Source organism: Mustelus asterias, chromosome 1 (genome assembly GCF_964213995.1).
Source record: "Mustelus asterias chromosome 1, sMusAst1.hap1.1, whole genome shotgun sequence".
Taxonomy (NCBI): Eukaryota; Metazoa; Chordata; class Chondrichthyes; order Carcharhiniformes; family Triakidae; genus Mustelus; species Mustelus asterias.
The window spans coordinates 8,012,160-8,038,026 of NC_135801.1; the positions used below are offsets into that span (position 1 = coordinate 8,012,160).

A 25,867-nucleotide genomic window follows, 5' to 3' on the forward strand; every position below is an offset into this window, starting at 1 on the left:
GGTACTGGGAAATGAACCGGGCCAAGTGTTAGATTTGGTTGTGGGAGAGCACTTTGGAGATAGTGACCACAATTCGGTGTCTTTTATTATTGCAATGGAGAGGGATAGGGCCGTACGGCAGGGCAAGGTTTACAATTGGGGGAGAGGTAATTATGATGCGATTAGGCAAGAATTAGGGGGCATAAGATGGGAACAGAAACTGTCAGGGAAAGGCACTAATGAAAAGTGGAACTTTTTCAAGGAACAAATACTGGGTGTCCTTGATAGGTATATCCCTGTCAGGCAGGGAGGAAATGGCCGAGTGAGGGAACCATGGTTCACGAAAGAGGTGGAATGTCTTGTGAAAAGGAAGAGGGAAGCTTATGTAGGGATGAGGAAACAAGGTTCAGATGGCTCGATTGAGGGTTACAAGTTAGCAAGGAATGAGCTGAAAAAGGGGCTTAGGAGAGCTAGAAGGGGACATTAGAAGTCCTTGGCGGGTCGGATCAAGGAAAACCCCAAGGCTTTTTACTCTTATGTGAGGAATAAAAGAATGACCAGGATGAGGTTAGGGCCGGTCAAGGACAGTAGTGGGAACTTGTGTATGGAGTCAGTAGAGATAGGCGAGGTGATGAATGAATACTTTTCTTCAGTGTTCACCAAGGAGAGGGGCCATGTTTTTGAGGAAGAGAAGGTGTTAAGGGCTAATAGGCTGGAGGAAATAGATGTTCGGAGGGAGGATGTCCTGGCAGTTTTGAATAAACTGAAGGTCGATAAGTCCCCTGGGCCTGATGAAATGTATCCTAGGATTCTTTGGGAGGCAAGGGGTGAGATTGCAGAGACTTTGGCTTTGATCTTTGGGTCCTCACTGTCCACGGGGATGGTGCCAGAGGACTGGAGAGTGGCGAATGTTGTTCCTCTGTTTAAGAAAGGGAATAGAAATGACCCTGGTAATTATAGACCGGTTAGCCTTACTTCGGTGGTTGGTAAATTGATGGAAAAGGTCCTTAGGGATGGGATTTACGACCATTTAGAAAGATGCGGATTAATCCGAGATAGTCAAAGAACAAAGAACAAAGAACAGTACAGCACAGGAAACAGGCCCTTCGGCCCTCCAAGCCTGTGCCGCTCCTTGGTCCAACTAGACCAATCGTTTGTATCCCTCCCTTCCCAGGCTGCTCATGTGACTATCCAGGTAAGTCTTAAACGATGTCAGCGTGCCTGCCTCCACCACCCTACTTGGCAGCGCATTCCAGGCCCCCACCACCCTCTGTGTAAAAAACGTCCCTTTGATGTCTGAGTTATACTTCGCACGGATTCGTGAAGGGCAAGTCGTGCCTCACAAATTTGATTGAATTTTTTGAGGAGGTAACTAAGTGTGTTGATGAAGGTAGGGCAGTTGATGTCATATACATGGATTCTAGTAAGGCGTTTGATAAGGTCCCCCATGGTCGGCTTATGATGAAAGTAAGGAGGTGTGGGATAGAGGGAAAGTTGGCCGATTGGATAGGCAACTGGCTATCTGATCGAAGACAGAGGGTGGTGGTGGATGGAAAATCTTTGGACTGGAGGCAGGTTGCTAGCGGAGTGCCACAGGGATCAGTGCTTGGTCCTCTGCTCTTTGTGATTTTTATTAATGACTTAGAGGAGGGGCTGAAGGGTGGATCAGTAAATTTGCTGATGACACCAAGATTGGTGGAGTAGTGAATGAGGTGGAGGGCTGTTGTAGGCTGCAAAGAGATATAGATAGGATGCAAAGCTGGGGTGAAAAATGGCAAATGGAGTTTAACCCTGATAAATGTGAGGTGATTCATTTTGGTAGGACTAATTTAAATGTGGATTACAGGGTCAAAGATAGGCTTCTGAAGACTGTGGAGGAACAGAGAGATCTTGGGGTCCATATCCACAGATCTCTAAAGGTTGCCACTCAAGTGGATCGAGCTGTGAAGAAGGCCTATAGTGTGTTAGCTTTTATTAACAGGGGGTTGGAGTTTAAGAGCTGTGGGGTTATGCTGCAACTGTACAGGACCTTGGTGAGACCACATTTGGAATATTGTGTGCAGTTCTGGTCACCTCACTATAAGAAGGATGTGGAAGCGCTGCAAAGAGTGCAGAGGAGATTTACCAGGATGCTGCCTGGTTTGGAGGGTAGGTCTTATGAGGAAAGGTTGAGGGAGCTAGGGCTGTTCTCTCTGGAGCGGAGGAGGCTGAGGGGAGACTTAATAGAGGTTTATAAAATGATGAAGGGGATAGATAGAGTGAAGGTTCAAAGACTATTTCCTCGGGTGGATGGAGCTATTACAAGGGGGCATAACTATAGGGTTCATGGTGGGAGATATAGGAAGGATATCAGAGGTAGGTTCTTTACTCTGAGAGTGGTTGGGGTGTGGAATGGACTGCCTGCAGTGATAGTGGAGTCAGACACTTTAGGAACATTTAAGCGGTTATTGGATAGGCACATGGAGCACACCAGGATGATAGGGAGTGGGATAGCTTAATCTTGGTTTCAGATAAAGCTCGGCACAACATCGTGGGCTGAAGGGCCTGTTCTGTGCTGTACTGTTCTATGTTCTATGTGGTATCTTGTCAAAGGCCTTGCTAAAGTCCATGTAGACAACATCAACTACACTGCCCTCATCTACCTTCTTGGTTACTTGCACTTTCTAGGTGATGGGCAGATTTTAGGAGAGTCCGGAGTTGCATACCACTGGATTCCCAGCCTCTGAAAACCTCTGGCAGCCACAGGATTTATGGGTGGGAATTTTCCCATCCCGTCTGCTGTGGGAATTGTAGCGGGTGGGACAGCAAATTTGGCGAACCAATTAAAGGTCCGTTGACCTCAGGTGGGGCCGGAAAATCCCGCCCTATCGCCGGAACTCTGCCACCTCGCCCGCCATGGAATTGGAGAGGGCGAGTGTCTGACGATGGAAATCTCCGTTAACCTCGGGCGGGAATTTCCGGTCTCGCTCGAGTGAGTCCGTAAAATCCCGCCCAGTATGTCTGGTTCAGTTAGGCTTCTGGTCAATGGTAACTCCCAGGATCTTGTTAATGGGGGATTGTGGAAGGGGTGTTGAGTGTGTAATGTATTATCCTACCCAACCACCTTCAGCTGCTTTATCAATGACCTTCCTTCGATCTATCGTAAGGTCAGATATTGGGATGTTCGCTGATGACCGCACAGTGTTCAGTTCATTTTGCAACTCCTTAGATGCTGACACAGTCTGTGCTGGCAAACTTGGACAACATTCAGGCTTAGGCTGGTAAGGAGCAAGTAACATTGGCACTACACATGTGCCAGGCAATGACCACCTCCAACCAGAAAATATTTAACCATTGTCCCTTGGCGTTCATTTTTTTAATGTGTTCAGTGGATGTGGGCGTCATTGGCTGGGCCAACATTTATTATGTGGAGATGCCGGCGCGGTCTGGGGTAAGCACAGTTAGAAGTCTCACAACACCAGGTTAAAGTCCAACAGGTTTATTTGGTAGCACAAGCCACAAGCTTTCGGAACGCTGCCCCTTCGTCAGGTGAGTGGGAGGTCTGTTCACAAACAGGGCACAAACTCAATTTACAAAATAATGGTTGGAATGCGAGTCTTTACAGGTAATCAAGTCTTAAAGGAACAGACAATGTGAGTGGGGAGAGGGTCAAGCACATCTTGAGCACATGGAGACAATACACATCTCTTCTTTGGCCTGTGCTTGACCCTCTCCCCAAGCACATTGTCTGTACCTTTAAGACTTGATTACCTGTAAAGACTCGCATTCCAACCATTATTTTGTAAATTGAGTGTGTGTCTTTATATGCCCTGTTTGTGAACAGAACTCCCACTCACCTGATGAAGGGGCAGCGCTCCGAAAGCTTGTGGCTTGTGCTACCAAATAAACCTGTTGGACTTTAACCTGGTGTTGTGAGATTTCTTACCCAGCATTTATTGCCCATCCCTAATTGCCCTTGAACCGAGTGCTTGACCATTTTAGAGAGCATTGAAGAGTCAACCACATTGCTGTGGGTTTGGAGCCACATGTAGGCCAGACCGGGTAAGGATGGCAGATTTCCTTCCCCAAAGGACATTAGTGAAGATGGACTTTTACAATAATCGAAAAACAATGGATTCAGGATCATCAAAAGAATTTAAATTCCAGATTTTTATTGAATTCAAATTTCAACATCTGCCATGGTGGGATTAAAACCCAGAGCATTATCCAGGGTCTTTGGATTACCCGCCCAGTGACAATACCAATATGCTAATGCCTCCCCATGGCATTACCATCACTGACGCCCCACTATCATCAACATTGACCAGAAAGTTAACTGAACCATCTACAAGGCACATGTCAGGTGGGTGATGGAATATTCTCCACTTGTCCGGATGAGTGCAGCTCCAACAACACTCAAGACGCTCGACAGCATCCAGGACAAAGCTGCCCATCTACAATCTTAAACATTCATTCCCTGCACCACTGGCGCATAGCGACAGCAGCATGTACAATATACAAGAGGCACTTACGGAACTCGCCAAGGCTCCTTGAACAACACCTTCCACATCCACAACCTCTAATACCTAGAACGTCAAGGAAAGCAGGGACATGGAAATACCATCATCTACAAATTGCCCTCCAAATCACGCACCATCCTGATTGGGAACTATATCGGCCATTCCTTAATCGTCGCTGGGTCAAAATCCTAGAACTCCCTCCCTAATGCACGGTGGGTGTACTCTACACCACATGGACTGCAGCGGGTCAAGAAGGTGGCTCACCACTACCTTCTCAGGGGCAATTAGGGATGGGGAATAAATGCTGGCCTAGCCAGCGATGCCTGTGAACAAATGAAAAAAAAACTTAAGGATTTATCATAAAACCAATTGGTTTACCAATCCTGGATAACCAGTCAAAAAAACCCCAAAGTGAATTAATTAAATCAGTTCAAATGCTTTTATATTTTAAAGAAATCAACCTATTTTTTTCCCTCAGTAATTGAGAATTCCAGCATCTGAGGTAAAGGCCTTAGCTTCTCCAAAGGATCCAAGTTTGAATTGCTATTTTGACTTGATGCTCATTATCTGTACCGTGAGGACATGTTCAATGGATGGATTAGCAGGATTTAGTCAGCTCATCTGCCAGCAGTTTTCTCTTTAGCTTCCGATTGTACCTGGTTGTTTTTCAAAGTTAGGGGGAACTATTCTCAAAAACGTTTCCAGTATTTTTTATATGCAGTGTCATTTTAATTTGAGAAACTGTGTTGGTGTGTGTGAGCGGGAGTGGGGAGGGGGGGAGGGGGGGGGAATGGAGGAGAAAAACTCACCCTCTTTGAATGGGAGAGACCATCCAGATCACCACGCTTCCAGGTGTTATTACAGATTGTCCTGTATAAATTATAAACAAATCCTTTCTGGTGGTGGAAAAGTTAAATTGTCTGTCTGGCCGTAAGACTATCTTGATAAAAGGCTTGATTTCATGCTGAATGACGAATTTGGGTTAAGTTTTATTAAATAATCTTTGAAATATAATTTTTCCATTGATTTCTGTGGCACGGTGGCACAGTGGTTAGCACTGCTGCCTCACAGCGCCAGGGACCCGGGTTCGATTCCTGGCCTTGGGTCACTGCCTGTGCAGAGTTTGCACGTTCTCCTCGTGTCTGCGTGGGTTTCCTCCGGGTGCTCCGGTTTCCTCCCAGACCATATGCAGACCATGCTAAATTTCCCCTTAGTGTCAGGGGGATTAGCAGGGTAAATGTTTGGATTAAGGGATAGGGCCTGGGTGGGATTGTTGTCTGTGCAGACTCAATGGGCCGAATGGCCTCCTTTTGTACTGTAAGGATTCTAGGATTTTTTTCAGATGTGATGGTACAGAAGAAAAGAAAAAGAGAAAAATAGAGAGTCAGTGACTTTCCATAGCCTTTTAAATAAGAATTACATTTTGTAAACCTCTTAAGGTTTACCTATGGAAAGGCTTTAATTAGCATTAGCTGTCTTGTTGCTTATTAGAGAAATGCAATAATTGTAATTTGGTGCAGTTGGGAAAGAGGGAGAGAGAGAAATAGAGAATGAGAGAGAGATAGAGAAAGAGAGATAGAGAAAGAGAGAGATAGGGAAAGAGAGATGGAGAAAGAGACATAGAGAAAGAGAGAGATAGAGAGAGAGATAGAGAAAGAGAGATAGAGAAAGAGAGAAAAAGAGAATTAGATAAAGAAAGACAGAGAGAGAGAAAGAGAAAGAGAGTTAGAGAAAGAGAGAGAGAGAGATAGAGAAAGAGAGAGAAATGTGTATACTGTAGCGCGAGGTATCACGACAAGGAAGCCTTGAATCACAACAGTGATTTATTGAAGGAAAGTTAAAACTATATACAAACAAACTCAGTACAGATACAGGTCTAGTCTCACCGACTCCCAGGCTCACACTGAAGATTCCCTCCTACCAGGGCCCGCGTCCTAACACCCGATAGGCGACGGTTCAGGCGTATCCACCTGATAGGCCCCAGGAGGGTCAGGTGACCCACGAACACCCGCCCCTCAAAAGGGCCACGCTACCACAGCGTACAAGAATCAATTTACAAATCGATGAATCTATGTTTGCATAGCAACCCTATAAACTAGTGCCGCTAGATCTGGGCCACTCCGCCTCTTCTCTTCTCCCACCTCCCTCCCTCTTTCTCCTCATTTTGACAGATGCTGAGTGTCCCCCAGTGTGCCAACACACACTATTCCGCCTCCCAGTTCGACCACATCTCAGTTCAGTCCTCCACAGTTCCATCAAATCTTCGACTCCCCTCTCACAGTTGCCAGACCATGGAATCCCGCCAGCAACAAGAACCAGTTGTATTTATGTAGCACCTTCAATGTGCAAATATCTGCCTGTGCACGCCACAGAAGCACTACAAAATAAAACGTTGACACCATGTGATGGAAGGAAATATTAGGTCAGATGAAAAAAGGCTTGGTCTAAGGCTTGGGTTTTAGGGTGCGTCTTAAAGGAGGAGAGAGATGTTGAGGTGCAGCGAGATTTCGGGAGAGAATTCTACAGCTTTGGACCTAAGCGGCTGAAGACACCAATTCTCTGGGATCTCTGCATTTCTTCAACACAGGATTTTGCGCAGCACTGATTTTAATCGCTCCACCCTTGGTGGTTGTGTCTTCAGCTGTCTGGGTCTTAATTTCTAATTCCTGGACCTAATTGTAACTCCTCTAATTTTAACTCTAGTATCTCTCTCCCTTCCTTTAAGGTGTTCCTTAAAACCTACCTCTTTGGCCATCCTGATACAGTATATCCTTCTGTGTTGAATTTTATTTTGTAACTTCCCGATGAAACACCTTGAGATGTTTTAACTATCTTGAAGGCGCTATATAAATGCAAGCATGTTTGTTGTTTTGCTTATTTTGTAAGCAGATGGCCACTGAACCAAATATGTGAAGCTAGATATTTTTGTGGTCTTTTTAGCCGGTACCGACCGAATCCTCAGACGATTAGCAGTGGGCACGTCACATGTGGGTGCGGAGTGACGTTAAATCAGTTACTTGTCGCCTGGACAACGTGTGATGGTGACCACATAGTTTTACCTCTTTCGAGGGGACACGGGATCCTTTCCGCCTGTTCCACCAGTTCTCCACGATGGCTATGAGGCAAGCCAGGATGATGCCGGCAGCCAGGATGCAGAAGACGCCAGCGAAGCTGGCCAGGTCGAAGGCACTGCCTCTCTGCTGTGCTCTGGACGAGGCATAGATGTCACACTGCGCCGTCTTCGGCCACCACTTATGCTTCAGCATGTCAAGGTCCCCGTGTTGCAGGAGTTCCAGGATCCTTGTGTTAAAGAAGAGAGAGGAACACTGTAAACATTTATCACTGTGTGTTATTCCTAAGAGTTTCAGTAAACACCAGGCAAAGCATCATGAAGTCTCCTGAACACTAAATACTGTTAGTGTGGGTGTGTATATGTGTGAGTATGTGTGTCAGTGTGTGCATAGAACGTAGAGCATAGAACAGTACAGCTCAGGAATAAGCTCTTCAGCCCACGATGCTGTGCCGAACATGATGCCAAATTAAACTAATCCCTTCTGCCTGCCCTTCCTCCATATCCCTCTATTCCTTGGTTATTCATGTGCTTATCTAAAAGCCCCTTAAACGCCTCTATCGTATCTGACTGCACCACCACCTCTGGCAGCGCGTTCCAGACACTGACCACACTCTGTGTAAAAAACTTGCCCTTCACATCGCCTTTGAATTTTCCCCCTCTCACCTTAAGTGCATGTCCCCTCGTATTAGAGATTTCAAATCTGGGAAATAGATTCTGACTGTCAACCCTATCTGTGCCTCGCATAATTTTATAGACTTCTATCAGGGCTCCCCTGAGCCTCCGCCTCTCCAGAGAAAACAACCCTAGTTTCTCCAGCCTCTCCTTATAGCTCACACCTTCTAATCCAGGCAGCATCCTGATAAACCTCTTGTGTACCCTCTCCAAAGCCTCCACATCATTCCTGTAATGTGGCAATCAGAATTGAAGCCAATACTCTTAAGTGTAGCCAAGGCAAAGTTTTATAAAGCTGCAGCATGACATCCTGATTTTTGTACTCAATACATATATCCACATCTGTGAGTATGTGTGGTTGCAAAATATATAAGACCACACACGCTGTGAAACGTGCAGGTTGCAGAATTGGCTCTCCAGTGCTATAGTACGAAGTCGAGTCACCCCACCATCTCATGAGTCTTTGGAGCTGAGATTCACAAAGAAATCCCTCAGCAGCAATCCCAATGGTTTCCACATGAGGGCAGGCTTTACACACACAGCAGAATCTTGATCTATCCCACCACCACCCCCCCCAGCCACCCCCCCGCCCTCCAACCTCCCCACCTCCCACCAATTACAAGCCACCCTGACGTTCGTACGCAAGAATGACCAAAAACACACGTTTCCTTGAAGGCTTGGAATGTATTTAAGTTAAAATAAAATAAATGCAAGTCTCTATAAGAAGGACCCAGAAGGTAAAATTAACAGGCAGGAGGTAGTTTATGAGTATGGTCGAATCCCACATTCTGATTTGAGTGCGTGTTGCCAGCTGGCTTCATGCCATCAATTCCTGTGCTTCACACAGCCTCGAGATGGCAATTAGAGGGAGCACAAATTGGTAATGACAGAATGCTGCTCTGGTGGCCCTGTGTGTGGGGCACATTTCTGGCTCAGCAAGGCGGTTGCATGTTGCTGTGAAGGACATCATGTAGGAGCAGTGAAGGAGTTACTTAGCTTGCCCATTGAAACTTTCAGGGTAACACACTCACAGACCACCCCCTTGCTGACCCTGAGCTGGTGTGTACGACTTCTTATAGAATTATAGAATCTCCTAGAGTGCAGAAGGAAGCCATTTGGCCCATCGAGTCTGCACCGACCACAATCCCACCCAGGCCCTATTCCCTGTAACCCCACATGTTTACCCTGCTAATCTCCTTGACACTAGGGTCAATTTTAGCATGGCCAATCCACCTAACCCACACATCTTTGGACTGTGGGAGGAAACTGGAGCACCCGGAGGAAACCCACGCAGACATGGGGAGAATGTGCAAACTCCACACAGACAGTGACCCAAGCCAGGAATCGAACCTGGATCCCTGGTGCTGTGAGGCAGCAGTGTTAACCACTGTGCCATCCCATGCCGCCCCACTCTGATCGGTAAAGGTAAAGTCGCCACAGTCCCAGATGACCAAAGGCTGCTCTCTCTCCCCTTTGAGAGGAAGAGTTGACTGGTGGTGATTTTAACCTGAGGATCACCACACCTCAGGTGAGGGGCAAGGTTGAGAAAGCCTTGCTGTGCTTTCTGAGCTGACCATGCGTCTGTCCAGCAGGAATCTCCAAGAATGAAACTAATCGATAATAACAAAAATAATAATAAAACTAGTAACAGCTCTGACAACGAGTCATCCCCAGACTCGAAACGTTGGCTCCATTTTCTCTCGACAGATACTGTCAGACTTGCTGGGATTTTCCAGCATTTTCTGTTTGTGTTTCAGATTCCAGATTCCACAGTGGCACAATGGTTAGCACTGCTGCCTCACAGCGCCAGGGGCCTGGGTTCGATTCCCGGCTTGGGTCACTGTCTGTGTGGAGTCTGCACGTTCTCCCCATGTCTGCGTGGGTTTCCTCTGGGTGCTCTGGTTTCCTCCCAAGGTTGAAAGATGTGCAGGTCAGGTGGATTGGCTATGCTAAATTGCCCCTTAGTGTCATGGGGACTAGCTAGGGTAAAAGCATGGGGTTATGGGGATAGGGCCTGGGTAGTATTGTGGTCGGTATAGACTCGATGGGCTGAGTGGCCTTCTTCTGCACTGTAGGATTCTAGGATTCTATGAATCCGCAGTAATTTGCTTTTACATTCGGACATTTTACATTTTACTTTGAGACTTTTCGTTACAACTGTACAAGACATTGGTAAGGCCACGTTTGGAGTACTGCGTACAATTCTGGTCGCCCTGAGATAGGAAGGATGTTCTTAAGCTGAAAAGGGTGCAAAAAAGATTTACACGGATGTTACTGGGACCTGAAGGTTTGAATTATGAGAGGATGGATAGGTGGGACTTTTTTCCCTGGAGTGTAGGAGGATGAGGGGTGACCTCATAGAGGTCTATAAAATCATGAGGGGCGTGGATAAGGTGAATAGCCAAGGTCTTTTCCCCAAGGTAGGGGAGTCCAAAATTAGAGGGCATAGGTTTAAGGTGAAAGGGGAGAGATTTAAAAGGGACCCGAGGGGCAACATTTCCATATACAGGGTGGTGCGTGTATGAAATGAGCTGCCAGAGGAGGTGGTAGAGGCGGGTACAATTACAACATTTAAAAGACATTTGGACAGGTACATGGATAGGAAAGGTTTAGAGGGATATGGGCAAATGCGGCTAGTTCAGTTCAGGAAACCTGGTCGGCATGGACGAGTTGGGCCGAAGGGCCTGTTTCTGTGCTGTATATCTCTGTGCTTCTATGGGTGGGATTTTCCGGCCTTGCTCATCCTGAAACCGTAAAATCCCGCCCGAGATCAACGGACCCATTCCATGGTCCGCCCCTTGCCCGCTTCGATTCCCGTGGCGGGCGGGACGGCAAAATTCTGGCCGATGATTCTACTTATGAAAATAATCAAAAGTCTTGTTCATCAAACAGGCAGAATTTAAAGGATTTTAATTTCCCGATTGGAGTCGTGTCATCAGCACAGGGAGGGGGGTAATTGTTTTGGCTCGCTGCCTATGGTTACTTAACTCCTTCGAGAAAACAACTGTGAAACTGGACACCAATTGCCTATCACCCACAATCGGCAACAAAGGTTATGACATTCCAGCTGCAGAACAATTAGGGTTTGCTCGTCAATTTTGCAACTCTTGTTCTCAAAAGTCAAAACACAAAACTTTCCCTCTCAGATCCAGGTGTAAACCTCCGATGATTAATGGGTCTAATTGCATTAATGCCCCATATCAGTTTTGAAGGATGAAGCGGTAATTTATGCAAATGTGCAACTTGATACCTGATGCCGTAAAAAACATTTCAAGCTGTTTCTCTGCTGGGAAAGGTAATTGTGTTTCACGCGGATTTTAAAAATGAAGAATGTCAAATCAAACTCTAAGAATACGAATGGCAGAGAACACAGGAAAGATCACCAGGTTAGGCCACCAGGCCCTTCCAACCTGCCCCGCCATTCAATACCATCATGGCTGATCTATACCGGCCTCAACTCCTTTTCTGTGCCATTTCCCCATAGCCCCTCTATTCATCAATCAGTCAAATATTTATCCACCTCCACTTTAAATACTTCTCATGATCCAGCTTCCACTACCCTTTGGGACAGAGAATCCCAGTGATTCACCACCCTCTGCAAAAAGAAACTTCTACTTAAATGACTGACTCTTTATCTTGTAGCTGTGTCCCCTTGTTCGAGACACCCCCACCACTGAAAACATTTTACCGTCCAACGAAAGTTAAAGTTTATTTATTGGTCGCAAGTAACACTGCAATTAAGTTACGGTGAAATTCCTCTAGTGGCCACACTCCGGCACCTGTTTGGGTCAATGCACCCTAACCAGCACATCTTTCAGAATGTGGGAGGAAACTGGAGCATCCGGAGGAAACTCACGCAGATACGGGGAGAACGTGCAGACTCCACACAGACAGTGACTCCAAGCCGGGAATCAAACCCGGGTCCCCGGCGCTGTGAGGCAGCAGTGCTAACCACTGTGCTACTGTGCTGCCAACTGTTGAGCCCCCTTGTGATTCCTGTCAGATACCAGACTAATTCTACCCTGTAGAGTTATTTTGGTGAATCACTCCAATTCATAAATCAATACAGATTAACGCTCGCTCGTTGAGATTGTGGACGGGATTTTCCAGCCTCGCTCGCCCCGAAATTGGTAAAATCTCACCTGAGGTCAACGGATCTTTCCATGCTCCGATTCCCGTGGCAGGCGGGATGGTAAAATTCACTCCATCCTCCCCCCCGCACACACACCCGGCTACTCTCCCACATATTACCCTCTCTAAGCATCAGGTCATCCAAAATGCCCATGTCTTAACTCGCATCACGTTTCATTGCCCTTTCGCCCCTGCGTTCACTGGCCTGACTCTTGGTCAAGCAAAGGGTGCAATCTTCCCAAAGTGGCAGGTGAGAAAAGCTGTGAGAAACTCACTGGCTTGACGGACGCTGTTTCTCGCCTGATTTAACGGTGCTCCATGCTATTTCAGAGTACTGGCAAGGTTCACACAGCCAGCTGGAGGGGCGGGGCTTAAACATGCAGGCACAGACATCGTGGGTGGACATTATGGCATCAAGCCCATTAATGAGATGATAACTTATTTAGACTTATGGAAATCAGGATTCTCGTCCTTGCTGGTGGAAACCTGATTAAGTCCCGGCGGGGGTGGGGGGGAGGGGGGCGGTGCGGTGGGGGGAGGGGGATGATCTCAGACTGAGATCTTGCCAGCGCAAGTCTTGTTTTTAGCCGCTCGCGAGATTTAGCGGCCATTATGGAATTTGCACCCACATCTAACGGGACCTGCTAGATCGTGGCCAATCTCTTGATTTAAAAATTTCTTGCCCATCTTTTACAATGCCACGATAGCCTCGCCCCTCCCTGTAATCTTCTCCAGCCCCCTAAACCTCTGAGGTTCCCACCCTCCTCTATCTCTGGCCTTCTGCACAAACATTAGAGCATAAGAACATAAGAACTAGGAGCAGGAGTAGGCCATCTGGCTCCTCGAGCCTGCTCCGCCATTCAATAAGATCATGGCTGATCTTTTCATGGACTCAGCTCCACTTACCCACCCACTCAGCATAACCCTTAATTCCTTTACTGTTCAAAAATTTACCTATCCTTGCCTTAAAACCATTCGATGAGGTAGCCTCATCTGCTTCACTGGGCAGGGAATTCCACAGATTCACAACTCTTTGTGTGAAGAAGTTCCTCTTCAACTCAGTCCCAAATCTGCTTCCCCTTATTTTGAGGCTATGCCCTCTAGTTTTAATTTCACCCGCCATTGGAAACAACTTCCCTGCTTCTATCTTATCTATTCCCTTCATAATCTTATATGTTTCTATAAGATCTCCCCTCATTCTTCTGAATTCCAATGAGTACAGCCCCAGTCTACTCAGTCTCTCCTCATAAGCCAACCCTCTCATTCTGACACCATTGGTAGCCATACCTTCAGTTGCCTTGGCCCCAGACTCTGAAGTGTCCTCTGTCTCACTTTCCCCCCCTTTAGTCACCCCTTGTCATCCCAGGTCCCAACAACTTGCTGCGAGAAAACATTTGTTGCCTCTGTATCTTTTGCCAATCAGCTTATATCTGTGTTCTCTGGCGAGCAAACCCCCTGTCACTGGGTTTCTCCTTATTTGGTCCATGAAAACGCTTGTTGTTTCTGGTGGGGATCTTCGCCTCTCTGGAGCTGCCCGTTTCCAACCATGGACTCGGCCCAAAGTGGAGATTGGGGGGGGGGGTTGCACTTTGGTAACATTGAGATATATTTGCCAGATGTCCTTTAGGTGGTGTGTGATGAATGCAGTAAGAAGTCTCACGACACCAGGTTAAAGTCCAACAGGTTTATTTGGAATCACGAACTTTCGGAGAGCTGCTCCTTCATCAGGTGAACCCCTGAACTCACCTGAAGAAGGACCGACACTCCGAAAGCTTGTGCTACCAAATAAACCTGTTGGACTTTAACCTGGTGCTGTGAGACTTCTTACTGTGCTGACCCCAGTCCAACGCCGGCATCTCCACATCTTGAGATAAATTAACGGGGTTTAATTTGGAATCTGTTCTTGAGGAATCCATTCAGCCTCCGAGCCTGCCCCAGCAACCATGGCTGATCTGTATTTTAATTCCATTAGCCCGCTTTGGTTCTGTAACCCTTCACACCTTACCCAAAATACATGTAACCAACCTCAGTTTTGAAATGTTCTTGTTGACTTCCAGCTGCAGCGGCCTTTTGGGGGGGCGAAAGTTCCACATTCCCGCTATCCTCGGTATGAAGTAGTGCTACCTGACTTTGCCCCTGAGTGGCCTAGCTCTAGTTCTTCACTTTAGCAAAGGGGAGGTTGTGTGTCGACCTGATAGAGATCTTTAAAAATTATGAAGGGTGTCACTTGGTTAGAGCAACCTAAAACTAGGGCTCGTGTCTCGAAAATAGTTTCATGAAATTCAAGTGAAATCATAGAATTTCACGGCACGGTGGCTCAGTGGCTAGCACTGCTGCCTCACAGCGCCAGGGATCCAGGTTCGATTCCCGGCTTGGGTCACTGTCTGTGCGAAGTCTGCACGTTCTCCCCATGTCTGCGTGGGTTTCCTCCGGGTGCTCCGGTTTCTTCCCACAGTCCGAAAGACGTGCTGTTTAGGTGGATTGGCCATGCTAAATTCTCCCTCGGTGTACCCGAACAGGCGCCGGAGTATGGCCACTAGGGGATTTTCACAGTAACTTCATTGCAGTGTTAATGTAAGCCTACTTGTGACACGAATAAATAAACTTTAAACTTAGAATCCTTACAGTGCAGAAGGAGGCCATTCGGCCCAATGAGCCTGCACCGACAACAATCCCACCCAGGTCCTATTGCTGTAATCCTCTCACGTATTTACCCGGCTAGTCCCTCTGACACTAAGGGACAATTTATCGTGGCCTACGAACCTAACCTACACGTCTTTGGAGTGTGGGAGGAAACCGGAGCACCCAGAGGAAACCCATGCTGACACGGGGAGAAAGTGCAAAGTCCACACAGATAGTCACCCGAGGCTGGAACTGAACCCAGGTCCCTGGCATTGTGAGGTAGCAGTGATAACCACTCTGCCACTGTGCCGCCCTGGTACTCTGAACATAACTCAAATGCTGGTACTCGTAGAGCGATGAGAATGTAGAACATGCTATCCCGGGGAGTAGTTGTGACAAATAGTAAAAATGTATCGGAGGGTAGGTTAGATAAAGACTAGGGAGGGAGGAACAGAAAGTTATGTTGATAGGATGAGATGAAATAGAGCAAAAACAGGCTCACGTGGAGCATACGCACCAGGATAGACTGTTGGATTGAATGGCCTCTTGCTGTGCCGTACATTTGGTGTAATACAATCTAGCATGAGGCAGAGTGATTCTGAATATTTACTAGAATGGATTATCCTGCCAAATTCTCTTTGATTGAAGTCCAATGAAGACACAGCTGTCTACATCCACACCACTTGCTCAAGCTGACTGTGGCACGGAAAATACATTCTCTTTCAGTGAAAAACACAAGCTTCTGCCAGCGTTCTTATATCCAGAACAGAATCCGTGTCGGGGGGAAAGCACTGAATGGTAAAAAGCATCGACTCAGATTCCAACTGTAACATCATGGCACTGTGGCACAGTGGTTAGCACTGCTGCCTCACAGCCCTAGGGTCCATGGGACGATTCCTGGCTTAGGTCACTGTCTGCGTGGAGTCTGCACGTTCTCCCTGTGTCTGCGTGGGTTTCCTCTGGGTGCTCCAGTTTCCTCCCACAGTCTGAAATATGTGCTGGTCAGGTGCATTGGTCATGCTGAATTCTCCCTCATGATCTCATTGAGCTACAATCAGCTCAAATGGAACGGCTTTCTCCTTTGCCCATCTTCCCCAGTCACCTAGCAGCCATTCAACTGTTACCTGGGAAGAAGGTCATTCACCTGCACCTTCTCAGGGCAATGTAGGGTTGACTACAAATACAGCATCACCAACACTGCCTACATCCTGAAAGCATTTTCCCTCCAACATAGTATTTATTTTATTTCATAGAATCATAGAATTCTACAGTGCTGATTTATTTTTATTAATGTCACAAGTAGGCTTACATTAACACCACAATGAAGTTACTGCGACCCCAAAGAGAACAAATGCTGGAAAATCTCAGCAGGTCTGGCAGCATCTGTAAGGAGAGAAAAGAGCTGACGTTTCGAGTCCAGATGACCCTATGAAAAGCTTTGACAAAGGGTCGTCTGGACTTGAAACGTCAGCTCTTTTCTCTCCTTACAGATGCTGCCAGACCTGCTGAGATTTTCCAGCATTTTCTCTTCTGGTTTCAGATTCCAGCATCCACAGTAATTTGCTTTTATCCAAGTTACTGTGAAAATCCCCTAGTTTAAGGCTGCGACAGTGATTAACACTGGTGCTTCACAATGGCAGGGACCTATCTTGGGATTCCCGACTTGGGTCACTGTCTGTGTGGAGTTTGCACGTTCTCCCCGTGTCTGCGTGGGTTTCCTCCGGGTGCTCCGGTTTCCTCCCACAGTCTGAAAGACGTGCTGGTTAGGTGCATTGGCCATGCTAAATTCTCCCACAGTGTACCCCAACAGGCGCCGGAGTGTGGCGACTAGGGGATTTTCACAGTAACTTCATTGCAGTGTTAATGTAAGCCTGCTTGTGACACTAATAAAAAACAATACGGGGAGGGTTGTACAATCAAATCGCCTTTAATATGGATTTCCTCCGTTTCACCTTTCTTCCTTAAATCAGACCCTTCCTGTCAACACACACAAGACTTTGGTTTGTGTGGCAAGTACTTTGACAAGTGAGGATTCAGTAGTAATGGCTGCCAAATGGACTATGGAGATAAGTGGTCTATAATGTCTAACACACTTTCTCAAACAGAAAGAGCTATAAAAAAGATACCATGGCACACAGCTAGCTGCAGAGAGCGGCTATCTCTGAATAACAAGCATTTTTCAGAGTTGCAAAGTACAATGGATTCCTACGAAATGGGTGAGCCTGAACACAGAATCCAAATGACCTGCCCTTCATCTCTGAACACAGTGATTTCTGATTCTGTTAGAATCTATAAATGCGGATCGTTCACTCTGCTTTTCTCAATTCTTTGCATTTTGGTGTTAACACAGGGCAGAGTTTCTTTTTATTCATTCGTGAGACATGTGCGTCACTGGCTGGCCAGCATTTATTGCCCATCCCTACCTGTCCCAGAGTAGGTGGTGGTGAGCGACTGAGCCATTGATACAAATAAATGGCTTGCTGGGCCATTTCAGAGGGCAGTTGAGAGTCAACCACATTGCTGTGGCTCTGGAGTCACATGTAGGCCAGACCGAGTAAGGACAGCAGTTTTCCTTCCCGAAGGGACATTTGTGAACCAGGTGGGTTTTTCCGACAATCGACAATGGTTTCATGGTCATCAGTAGATTCTTAATTCCAGGTTTTTAATAGAATTCAAATACCACCATTTGCGGGATGAGAACCCGGGTTCCCAGAACATTAGCTGAGTTTCGGGATCAATAGACTAGTCAGAATATGATGATGAAGGAGCAGCGCTCCGAAAGCTCATGCTACCAAATAAACCTGTTGGACTTTAACCTGGTGTTGTGAGACTTCTTAGAATACCACTAGGCCATCACTTCCCCTCATGTCGCCACTGAATCTGCTTTTACCACCCTTTCAGGGAATGTACTGTACATCACAACAATTCGCTGCATAAAAAATAATTCTTCTCATCAACTACCCCCCCCCCCCATCCTCCCCCCACCCCCCACCAGCATCCCCCCCACCTTGTGTCAACTGTGGTTCATTTGGTAGCACTCGCGCCTCTCAGTCAGAAGAACTGTGGGTCCAGGCCTTTCTCCAGGGATTGAGCAGGCAGCACGGTGGCACAGTGGTTAGCACTGCCACCTCACAGTGCCAGGGACCCGGGTTTGATTCCCAGCTTGGGTCACCGCCTGTGTGGAGTTTGCACGTTCTCCTCGAGTCTGCGTGGGTTTCCTCTGGGTGCTCTGGTTTCCTCCCACAGTCCGAAAGACGTGCTGGTTAGGTGCATTGGCCATGCTAAATTACCCCTCAGTGTAACCCGAACAGATGCCAGAGTGGGGCGACTGGGGGATTTTCACAGTAACTTCACTGCAGTGTTAATGTAAGCCTACTTGTGACACTTATCAATAAACTAGCTAAACTGAGCACCGAAATCCAGGCCGTACTGAGAGAATGCTGCCCTGCTAGAGGTGCATTTTTCAGATGATACGTGAAATTGAGGCCTATTCGGCCCTCTCAGCAAGATATAAAACATTGTGAGACGTTATTTGAAAGGAAAAAGCAGGGGGGACCGCCATGGTCAATATTTATTCCTCAATCAAATGAGAAGATCAGATTATTTGGTTATTGTCACATTGCTACTTATGGGATCTTGCTAAACATAAGTTGGCTGTTGCATTCCCTACAGTACAACAGAGATAACACGTCAAAAAAGTGTTTAATTTGCTGTCTAGTGCTTTCCTGTAGTTGTGAAAGGTGCTGTATAAATACAAGTCTTTATTCATGTACAAATTGTAATAAATCCTTTGGTCACTGACCATCCTGCCAGTGGAAACAATTTCTCCTTTATCTACTTTAACTACCCAAGCATAAGATCAAGCGAATTAGGAACAGGAGTTGGCCATTCAGCCCATCGAGCCTGGTGCACTGTTGAATATCATGTCCACCATGGCCGATCTGATTGTGACCTTAACTCCGCCTTCCTGCCTGTCTCCCATTGCCCTTGGCTCCCTTGTGGATCAAAAATTTGTCTAGCTCAGCCATGAATATATTCATTGACTCAGCCTCCACTGCTCTCTGAGGGAGAGAATTCCAAAGATCGTTGACCCTCTGAGAGAAGAAAGTAATAGAATCATAGAATCAACACAGGAAACAGGTCTTTCGGCCCAAACTGGCCCATGCCGACCAAAATGCCCATCTAAGCTAACCGCATTTGCCTGAATTTGGCCCGTATCCCTCTAAACCTTTCCTATCCATGTATCTGTCCAAATGCCTTTTAAATGTTGACAATGTCCCTGCCTCAACCACTTCCTCTGGCAGCTCATTCCAGATACGTACCACCCTCTGTGTAAAAAAGTTGCTCCTCAGGTTCCCATTAATTCTTTCCCCTCCTAACTTAAACCTACGCCCTCTAGTTCTCAATTCCCCAACCTTGGGAGAAAGACTGAGTGCATTCACCCGATCCATGCCTCTGATGATCTTATACACCTGCATAAGATCACCCCTCAGTCTCCTATGCTCCAAAGAATAAAGCCTGTCCAATCTCTTCCTATCACTCAGTCCCTTGAGTCTTGGCAACATCTTTGTAAATCTGTCCTCCTCATCTCCGTCTTAAAAGGGAGACATCTTATTTTTAAACTGTTCCCTCAATTCTAGATTCCTCCACAAGGGGGAAGATTCTCTCAGCATCCATCCTGTCAAGCTCCCTCAGAATTGTCTATCTAAACTCCAATGGTTGTGGGCCCAACCTGCTCAATCTTTCTGCATGAGACAACCCCTTCTTTCCAGGAACCTGCCTAGTGAACCTTCTCTGGACTACCTCCCATGCAAGTATATCCCTCCTTGAGTGAGGAGACCAAAACTATACACAGTATTGCAGGTGTGGTCTCACCAATGCCCTGGACAGTTGGGCGGCACGCTTTCACAGTGGGTTAGCACTTCTGCCTCACAGCGTCAGGGACCCAGGTTCAATTCCCGGCTTGGGTCACTATCTGTGGGGAGTTTGCACGTTTTCCCTGCGTCTGAGTGGGTTTCCTCCGGGTGCTCCGGTTTCCTCCCAAAGTCCGAAAGATGTGCTGGTTAGGTGTGTTGGCCATGATAAATTCTCCCTCAGTGTACCCGAACAGGCACCAGAGTGTGGCGACCAGGGGATTTCCACAATAACTTCATTGCAGTGTTAATGTAAGCCTACTTGTGACACTAATAAATAAACTTTAAAACAAGAATTCCCTACTTTTATATTCCATCCCCCTTGTAATCAAGGCCAATTCTATTCGTATTCCTAATTACTTGTTGTACCTGCACACTGATGTTTTATGATTTATGTACAAGGACAGCCAGATCTTATTGTACTCCAGCATTCTGCGGTCTCTTTATTCATATAAATAATATTCTGTTTTTCTATTCCTCTTGCCAACGTGCACAACCTCATCTCTTCCCTTTTCTACTCCATCTGCTGAATTTCTGCCCACTCTTAACCTACCAATATCCCTCTTGCCATTCAGCTTCTGACTTCCTTTCCTACCTCTCTTTGTATTGTCAACAAGTTTGACCACAATACAGTTGGCCCCTTCATCCAAGTTATTGATATGGATCATAAATAATTGAAGTCGCAGCACTCATTCTTTGCATTCCACGAGTTAGTTTGCAAATCTTAAAATTATCCATTTTTCCTAACTCTTTGTTTCTTGTTAGTTAGCAAATCCCCTACCACGGTAATATGTTATTCCCAACACCATGAGTACTTGTGCAGTAACCTTTTATGTGGCACCTTATCGAATGCCTTTCGGAAATCCAAATACATTACATCTACTGACACCCCCTTATCCACCCTGCCTGTTACATCCTCACATTTAAAAATTGTCAAAGATGATTTCCCTTTCACAAAATCATGTAGAATCTGCCAGATTCATAGAATCATAGAATCATAGAAACCCTACAGTGCAGAAAGAGGCCATTCGGCCCATCGAGTCTGCACCGACCACAATCCCACCCAGGCCCTACCCCCATATCACTACATATTTACCCGCTAATCCCTCTAACCGACACATCTCAGGACACTAAGGGGCAATTTAGCATGGCCAATCAACCTACCCCGCACATCTTTGGACTGTGGGAGGAACCCGGAGCACCCGGAGGAAACCCACGCAGACACGAGAAGAATGTGCAAACTCCACACAGACAGTGACCCAAGCCGGGAATCAAACTCAGGTCCCTGGAGCTGTGAAGCAGCAGTGCTAACCACTGCACTACCATGCCGCCCATATTCTTTTATCATTATTAATCGTTCAAAATGCCTCGGGTTATGGAAAGATCCCAGCAAATTGGAAAATAGCAAATGTAACATTTATTCAGGAAAGGAGGCAGACAGAATCCAAGAAACCAAAGATCAGTTGACGCAACATCATTCATGGAGAAAATGATAGAATCCATCATTAAGGAGATCATAGAAAAACCATAGAATCCTACAGTGCAGAAGGAGGCCATTCGGCCCATCGAGCCTGCACTGACAATGATCCCACCCAGGCCCTATCTGAGTAACCCCATATATTTACCCTGCTAATCCCCCTGACACTAAAGGACAATTCATCATGGCCAATCGACCTAACTAGTGGATAGTAACGTGATGTTATCATTTCCCAAACATCACGTTACTATCCACTAGTTAGGTCGATTGGCCATGATGAATTGTCCTTTAGTGTCAGGGGGATTAGCAGGGTAAATATATGGGGTTACTCAGATAGGGCCTGGGTGGGATCATTGTCAGTGCAGGCTCGATGGGCCGAATAGCCCCACTCCCATTAGGCCCTGCCCCTTGGCACTGCCCCGTGCTCGATGGGCATTGCCAAGGTGCCCCACGGGCATTGGCACTTTTCCCCTTGGGCAGTGCTGGGGGCACAGGCTTTCACTGCCAAGATGCTAATGCCCAAGAGGCATCTCCCCCGCTGCCTGACCCTTGGGGGGAGGGCCCAGTTGCCACCCCCCCCCCTTCACTCCAGCGGGGTCATGCTGCCAGCTCCCTGAAAGTGAGGAGCTACTGTGATCCCTGCAGGAGTGAAATTCTCCTGGTGGGGGGGGAGATGCTAGCGGGCCCGGAGATTTCAGTCCTGGACCTCGAATAACATTTAAATTACATGGAAATTCAAATTAACATAAATTATGCAGCTTTGTGCCTATTTCCTGTGCGGAGCTGACGGCCCCGGAAATCTGGTGCTTGGAGACATGCTCAGAGCCAGATTCCCACTGTGGATCATGCAAATCCGGCCCCGCTCAAATCTCCCATCCCACTGCGCTACAAAATCAGCGTCGTGGGATGGGAGAATCGCTCTGAACATTTATTCAAAGTCTCTGCCGTTTCTTTGTTTCCCATTTTTAAATAGAACAGGATGTGGGTGTCGCTGGCAAGGCAAGGTATGTTGCCTATCCCTAATTACCCTTGACAAGGTGGTGGTGAGCTGACTTCTTGAACTGCTGTAATCCATGTGATGTAGCTACACTCACAGTCCTTTTAGATTTGATTTGATTTGATTTGATTTATTATTGCCACATGTATTAACATACAGTGAAAAGTATTGTTTCTTGCGGGCCATACAGACAAAGCATATTGTTCATAGAGAAGGAAACGAAAGAGTGCAGAATGTAGTGTTACAATCATAGCTAGGGTGTAGAGAAAGATCAACTTAATGCAACGTAAGTCCAATCAAAAGTCTGATGGCAGTAGGGAAGAAGCTGTTCTTGAGTCGGTTGGTACATAGATAGAAGAAGGTGGAAGAAAGAATGTCCGGGATGCATGGGGTCATTAATTATGCTGGCTGCTTTGCCGGGGCAGCGGGAAGTGTAGACAGAGTCAATGGATGGGAGGCTGGATTGCGTGATGGATTGGGCTACATTCACGATCTTTTGTAGTTCCTTGCGCTCTTGGGCAGAGCAAGAGCCATACCAAGCTGTGATACAACCAGAAAGAATGCCTTCTGTGGTGCATCTGTAAAAGTTGGTGCGAGTCGTAGCTGACATGCTAAATTTCCTTAGTATTCTGAGAAAGTAGAGACATTGGTGGGCTTTCTTAACTATAGTGTTTTAGGGAATGAGTTCCAAGATTTTGATCCAGCGACATGAAGGAATGGTCATATATTTCCAAGTAAGAGTTTTAAGAACACCAGGTTAAAGTCCAACAGGTTTATTTGGTGGCAAACACCATTAGCTTTCGGAGCGCTGGTCCTTTGTCAGATGGAGTGGAAATGTGCTCTCAAAAAGGGCACAGAGACACAAAATCAAGTTACAGAATACTGATTAGAATGCGAATCCCTACAACCAACCAGATCTTAAAGATACAGACAATGTGGATGGAGGGAGCATTAAGCACAGGTTAAAGAGATGTGTATTGTCTCCAGACAGGACAGCCCGCAAGTCCAAGAGGCAAGCTGTGGGGGTTACTGATAATGTGACATAAATCACAATAATGTGACATGTCACATTATAATGTGACATTATCAGTATCAGTGACATTATCACATTATCAGTAACCCCCACAGCTTGCCTCCTGGACTTGCGGGCTGTCCTGTCTGGAGACAATACACATCTCTTTAACCTGTGCTTAATGCTCCCTTCACCCTCATTGTCTGTATCTTTAAGATCTGGTTGGCTGTAGGGATTTGCATTCTAATCAGTATTCTGTAACTTGATGTTGTGTCTCTGTGCCCTGTTTGAGAGCAGATTTCCACTCCATCTGACGAAGGAGCAACGCTCCGAAAGCTAATGGTGTTTGCTACCAAATAAACCTGTTGGACTTTAACCTGGTGTTCTTAAAACTCTTACTGTGTTCACCCCAGTCCAACGCCGGCATCTCCACACCATATATTTCCAAGTCAGGATGGTGAGTGACTTGGAGGAGAACTTGCAGCCAGTGGTGTTCCCATGTGTCTGCTGCCCTTCTATTGTGTTTTTCAAACTTTTTTTCTGGCCACCCACATTTACCAAGTGTCAGTTCCTCGTGGCCCACTTTACTAATTAACATGACAGGTGAACCTGCTTTGCTCTCACGACCTCATCCCGATCAGATTCACAGGATGAGAGGCCAACGTGCATATCAGGTGCAGAGTTCTGCTGGTTCCTTTGTGCTGTCTTCAGTCTTTTTGAGAATGGAAAATCCCACCTCGCACATGTAGGTCATTGTGAAGGGCAAGAGGAACAAAATGCTTGATTTATTCAGCACTGTGTGGGCGGCACAGTGGCACGGTGGTTAGCACCGCTACCTCACATCGCCAGGGACCCGGGTTCAATTCCCGGACTTGGGTCACTGCCTGTGCGGAGTCTGCACATTCTCCCCGTGTCTGTATGGGTTTCCTCCGGGTGCTCTGGTTTCCACCCACAGTTTAAAAGATGTGCTGGTTAGGGTGCATTGGCCATGCTAAATTCTCCCTCAGTGTACTCGAACAGGTGCTGGAGTGTGATGACAGGGGGAATTCCACAGTAACTTCATTCCAGTGTTAATGTAAACCTACTTCTGACACTAATAAATAAACTTAAAAAAAACACAAGATAATCCTGGGAGACACTGATCTATGAAGACAACCTTATGGACTTGTGGCGTGTTTTTAAAGTGGGCTTTGCATCTTGATTTGCGTTGGCACAATTGACAAAACCATCCATGAAAAAATCTTTACACTGTTTTGTTCCTGTTTTTAATCTTTTCTGAGCAGGCTGTTCTCCAGGGCCCCTGGCAGTGCTCTGTTCATAGCTAACATTAATACTGCTCTGTCCTGTCCTGGACTCTATGAAGCAGCAATGTTCTTTCTTTCAGATGTGAGATTCAGAACAGTAGGTTTTTTGGCTATTGGTATATCTGGCCTTGTCTTTCACGCAACCAAATGATCCATGTCTACAATCAGCTTACCAGAGAGGGAAAGAAAATTGGCATCCAGAGAGTTGGCGCCAAATGTATGTACAGTACGCTTGGCATCAAATGCATGTACAGGGCATGCCGACCTATTTATTCCTGCCTCATGTGATTTTTCATGGTACTGCAGCAAGAATTTACCCAGAGAAAAATGGAAATAAAGGTCAGGTAATCTTTGGGGATCATTTTGACACCCCATTTTTCAACATCCTATGACACACCCGTGGATTGCAACCCCCCACTTTGAAAAAACACTTCTAGATGGTAGAGGTCATAGGTTTGGAAGGTGTTGTCAGAGGAATTCCCCAACCTCACCCTCCAAGGTGTCCAACGCTGACTTTAGCTACTCTTTTCTTTTTTAAATATTTGTAAGATTTTTCATTGTTTCTAAATTACTTGCTAGTTTTCTCCCATCTTCTAATTTCTCCCTCTTCATTTTTATCAGTCATCCTTTGCTGATTTCTGATTATTTCCCTCCCCCGACATTCTCCTCCCCCCCCCCCACCTGCCCCCCCCCTCCACCCCCAATCTTCTGGCCTGCCAGTAATCTTTTCATCATTGTATGCCATCCTTAACTTCCTGAGATAGGCATGGATAGTGCAACCTTCTTGTGGAGACTTTCTTTCTCAATGGAATATATAATTGTTGAGAGTTATGAACTATCATCTTAAAAACCTACCACTTTTCCTCTACTGCCTTATCTTCTAATCTATTTACCCCTTCCACTTGCATCAATTCTGTCTTAAATAATTGCCCTTATTTAAGTTTAAGATTCTAGTTTCAGACGCGTATTTCTCACCCTCAAACTGAATGTGAAATTTTATAATGTTATGGTCACTCTTACCAATAAGATCCTTTACCATGAAGTCATTAATTAATTATGTCACATTACACTTTACATTTAAGGCCCTTGATTATAGCATCCAATTGGCTCTGAAATAACATTATGAAATTTAAGGCAGATTTATATTTAAAATATGCTGGTGATTACATTTTTATTCACATTTTTCAC

At 46.2% G+C, this 25,867-nt stretch overlaps 1 protein-coding gene across 1 annotated transcript in view; it reads right to left on the reverse strand.

Moving 5' to 3' along the window:
- grid2 (glutamate receptor, ionotropic, delta 2) overlaps positions 1 to 25,867 on the reverse strand; it is an 858,176-nt gene that overhangs the window by 18,224 nt on the left and 814,085 nt on the right. Inside the window, exon 15 of the mRNA XM_078225205.1 lies at positions 7,538 to 7,778. Coding sequence (XP_078081331.1) covers positions 7,538 to 7,778 — 241 coding nt within the window. The remainder of the gene's footprint in view (positions 1 to 7,537; positions 7,779 to 25,867) is intronic.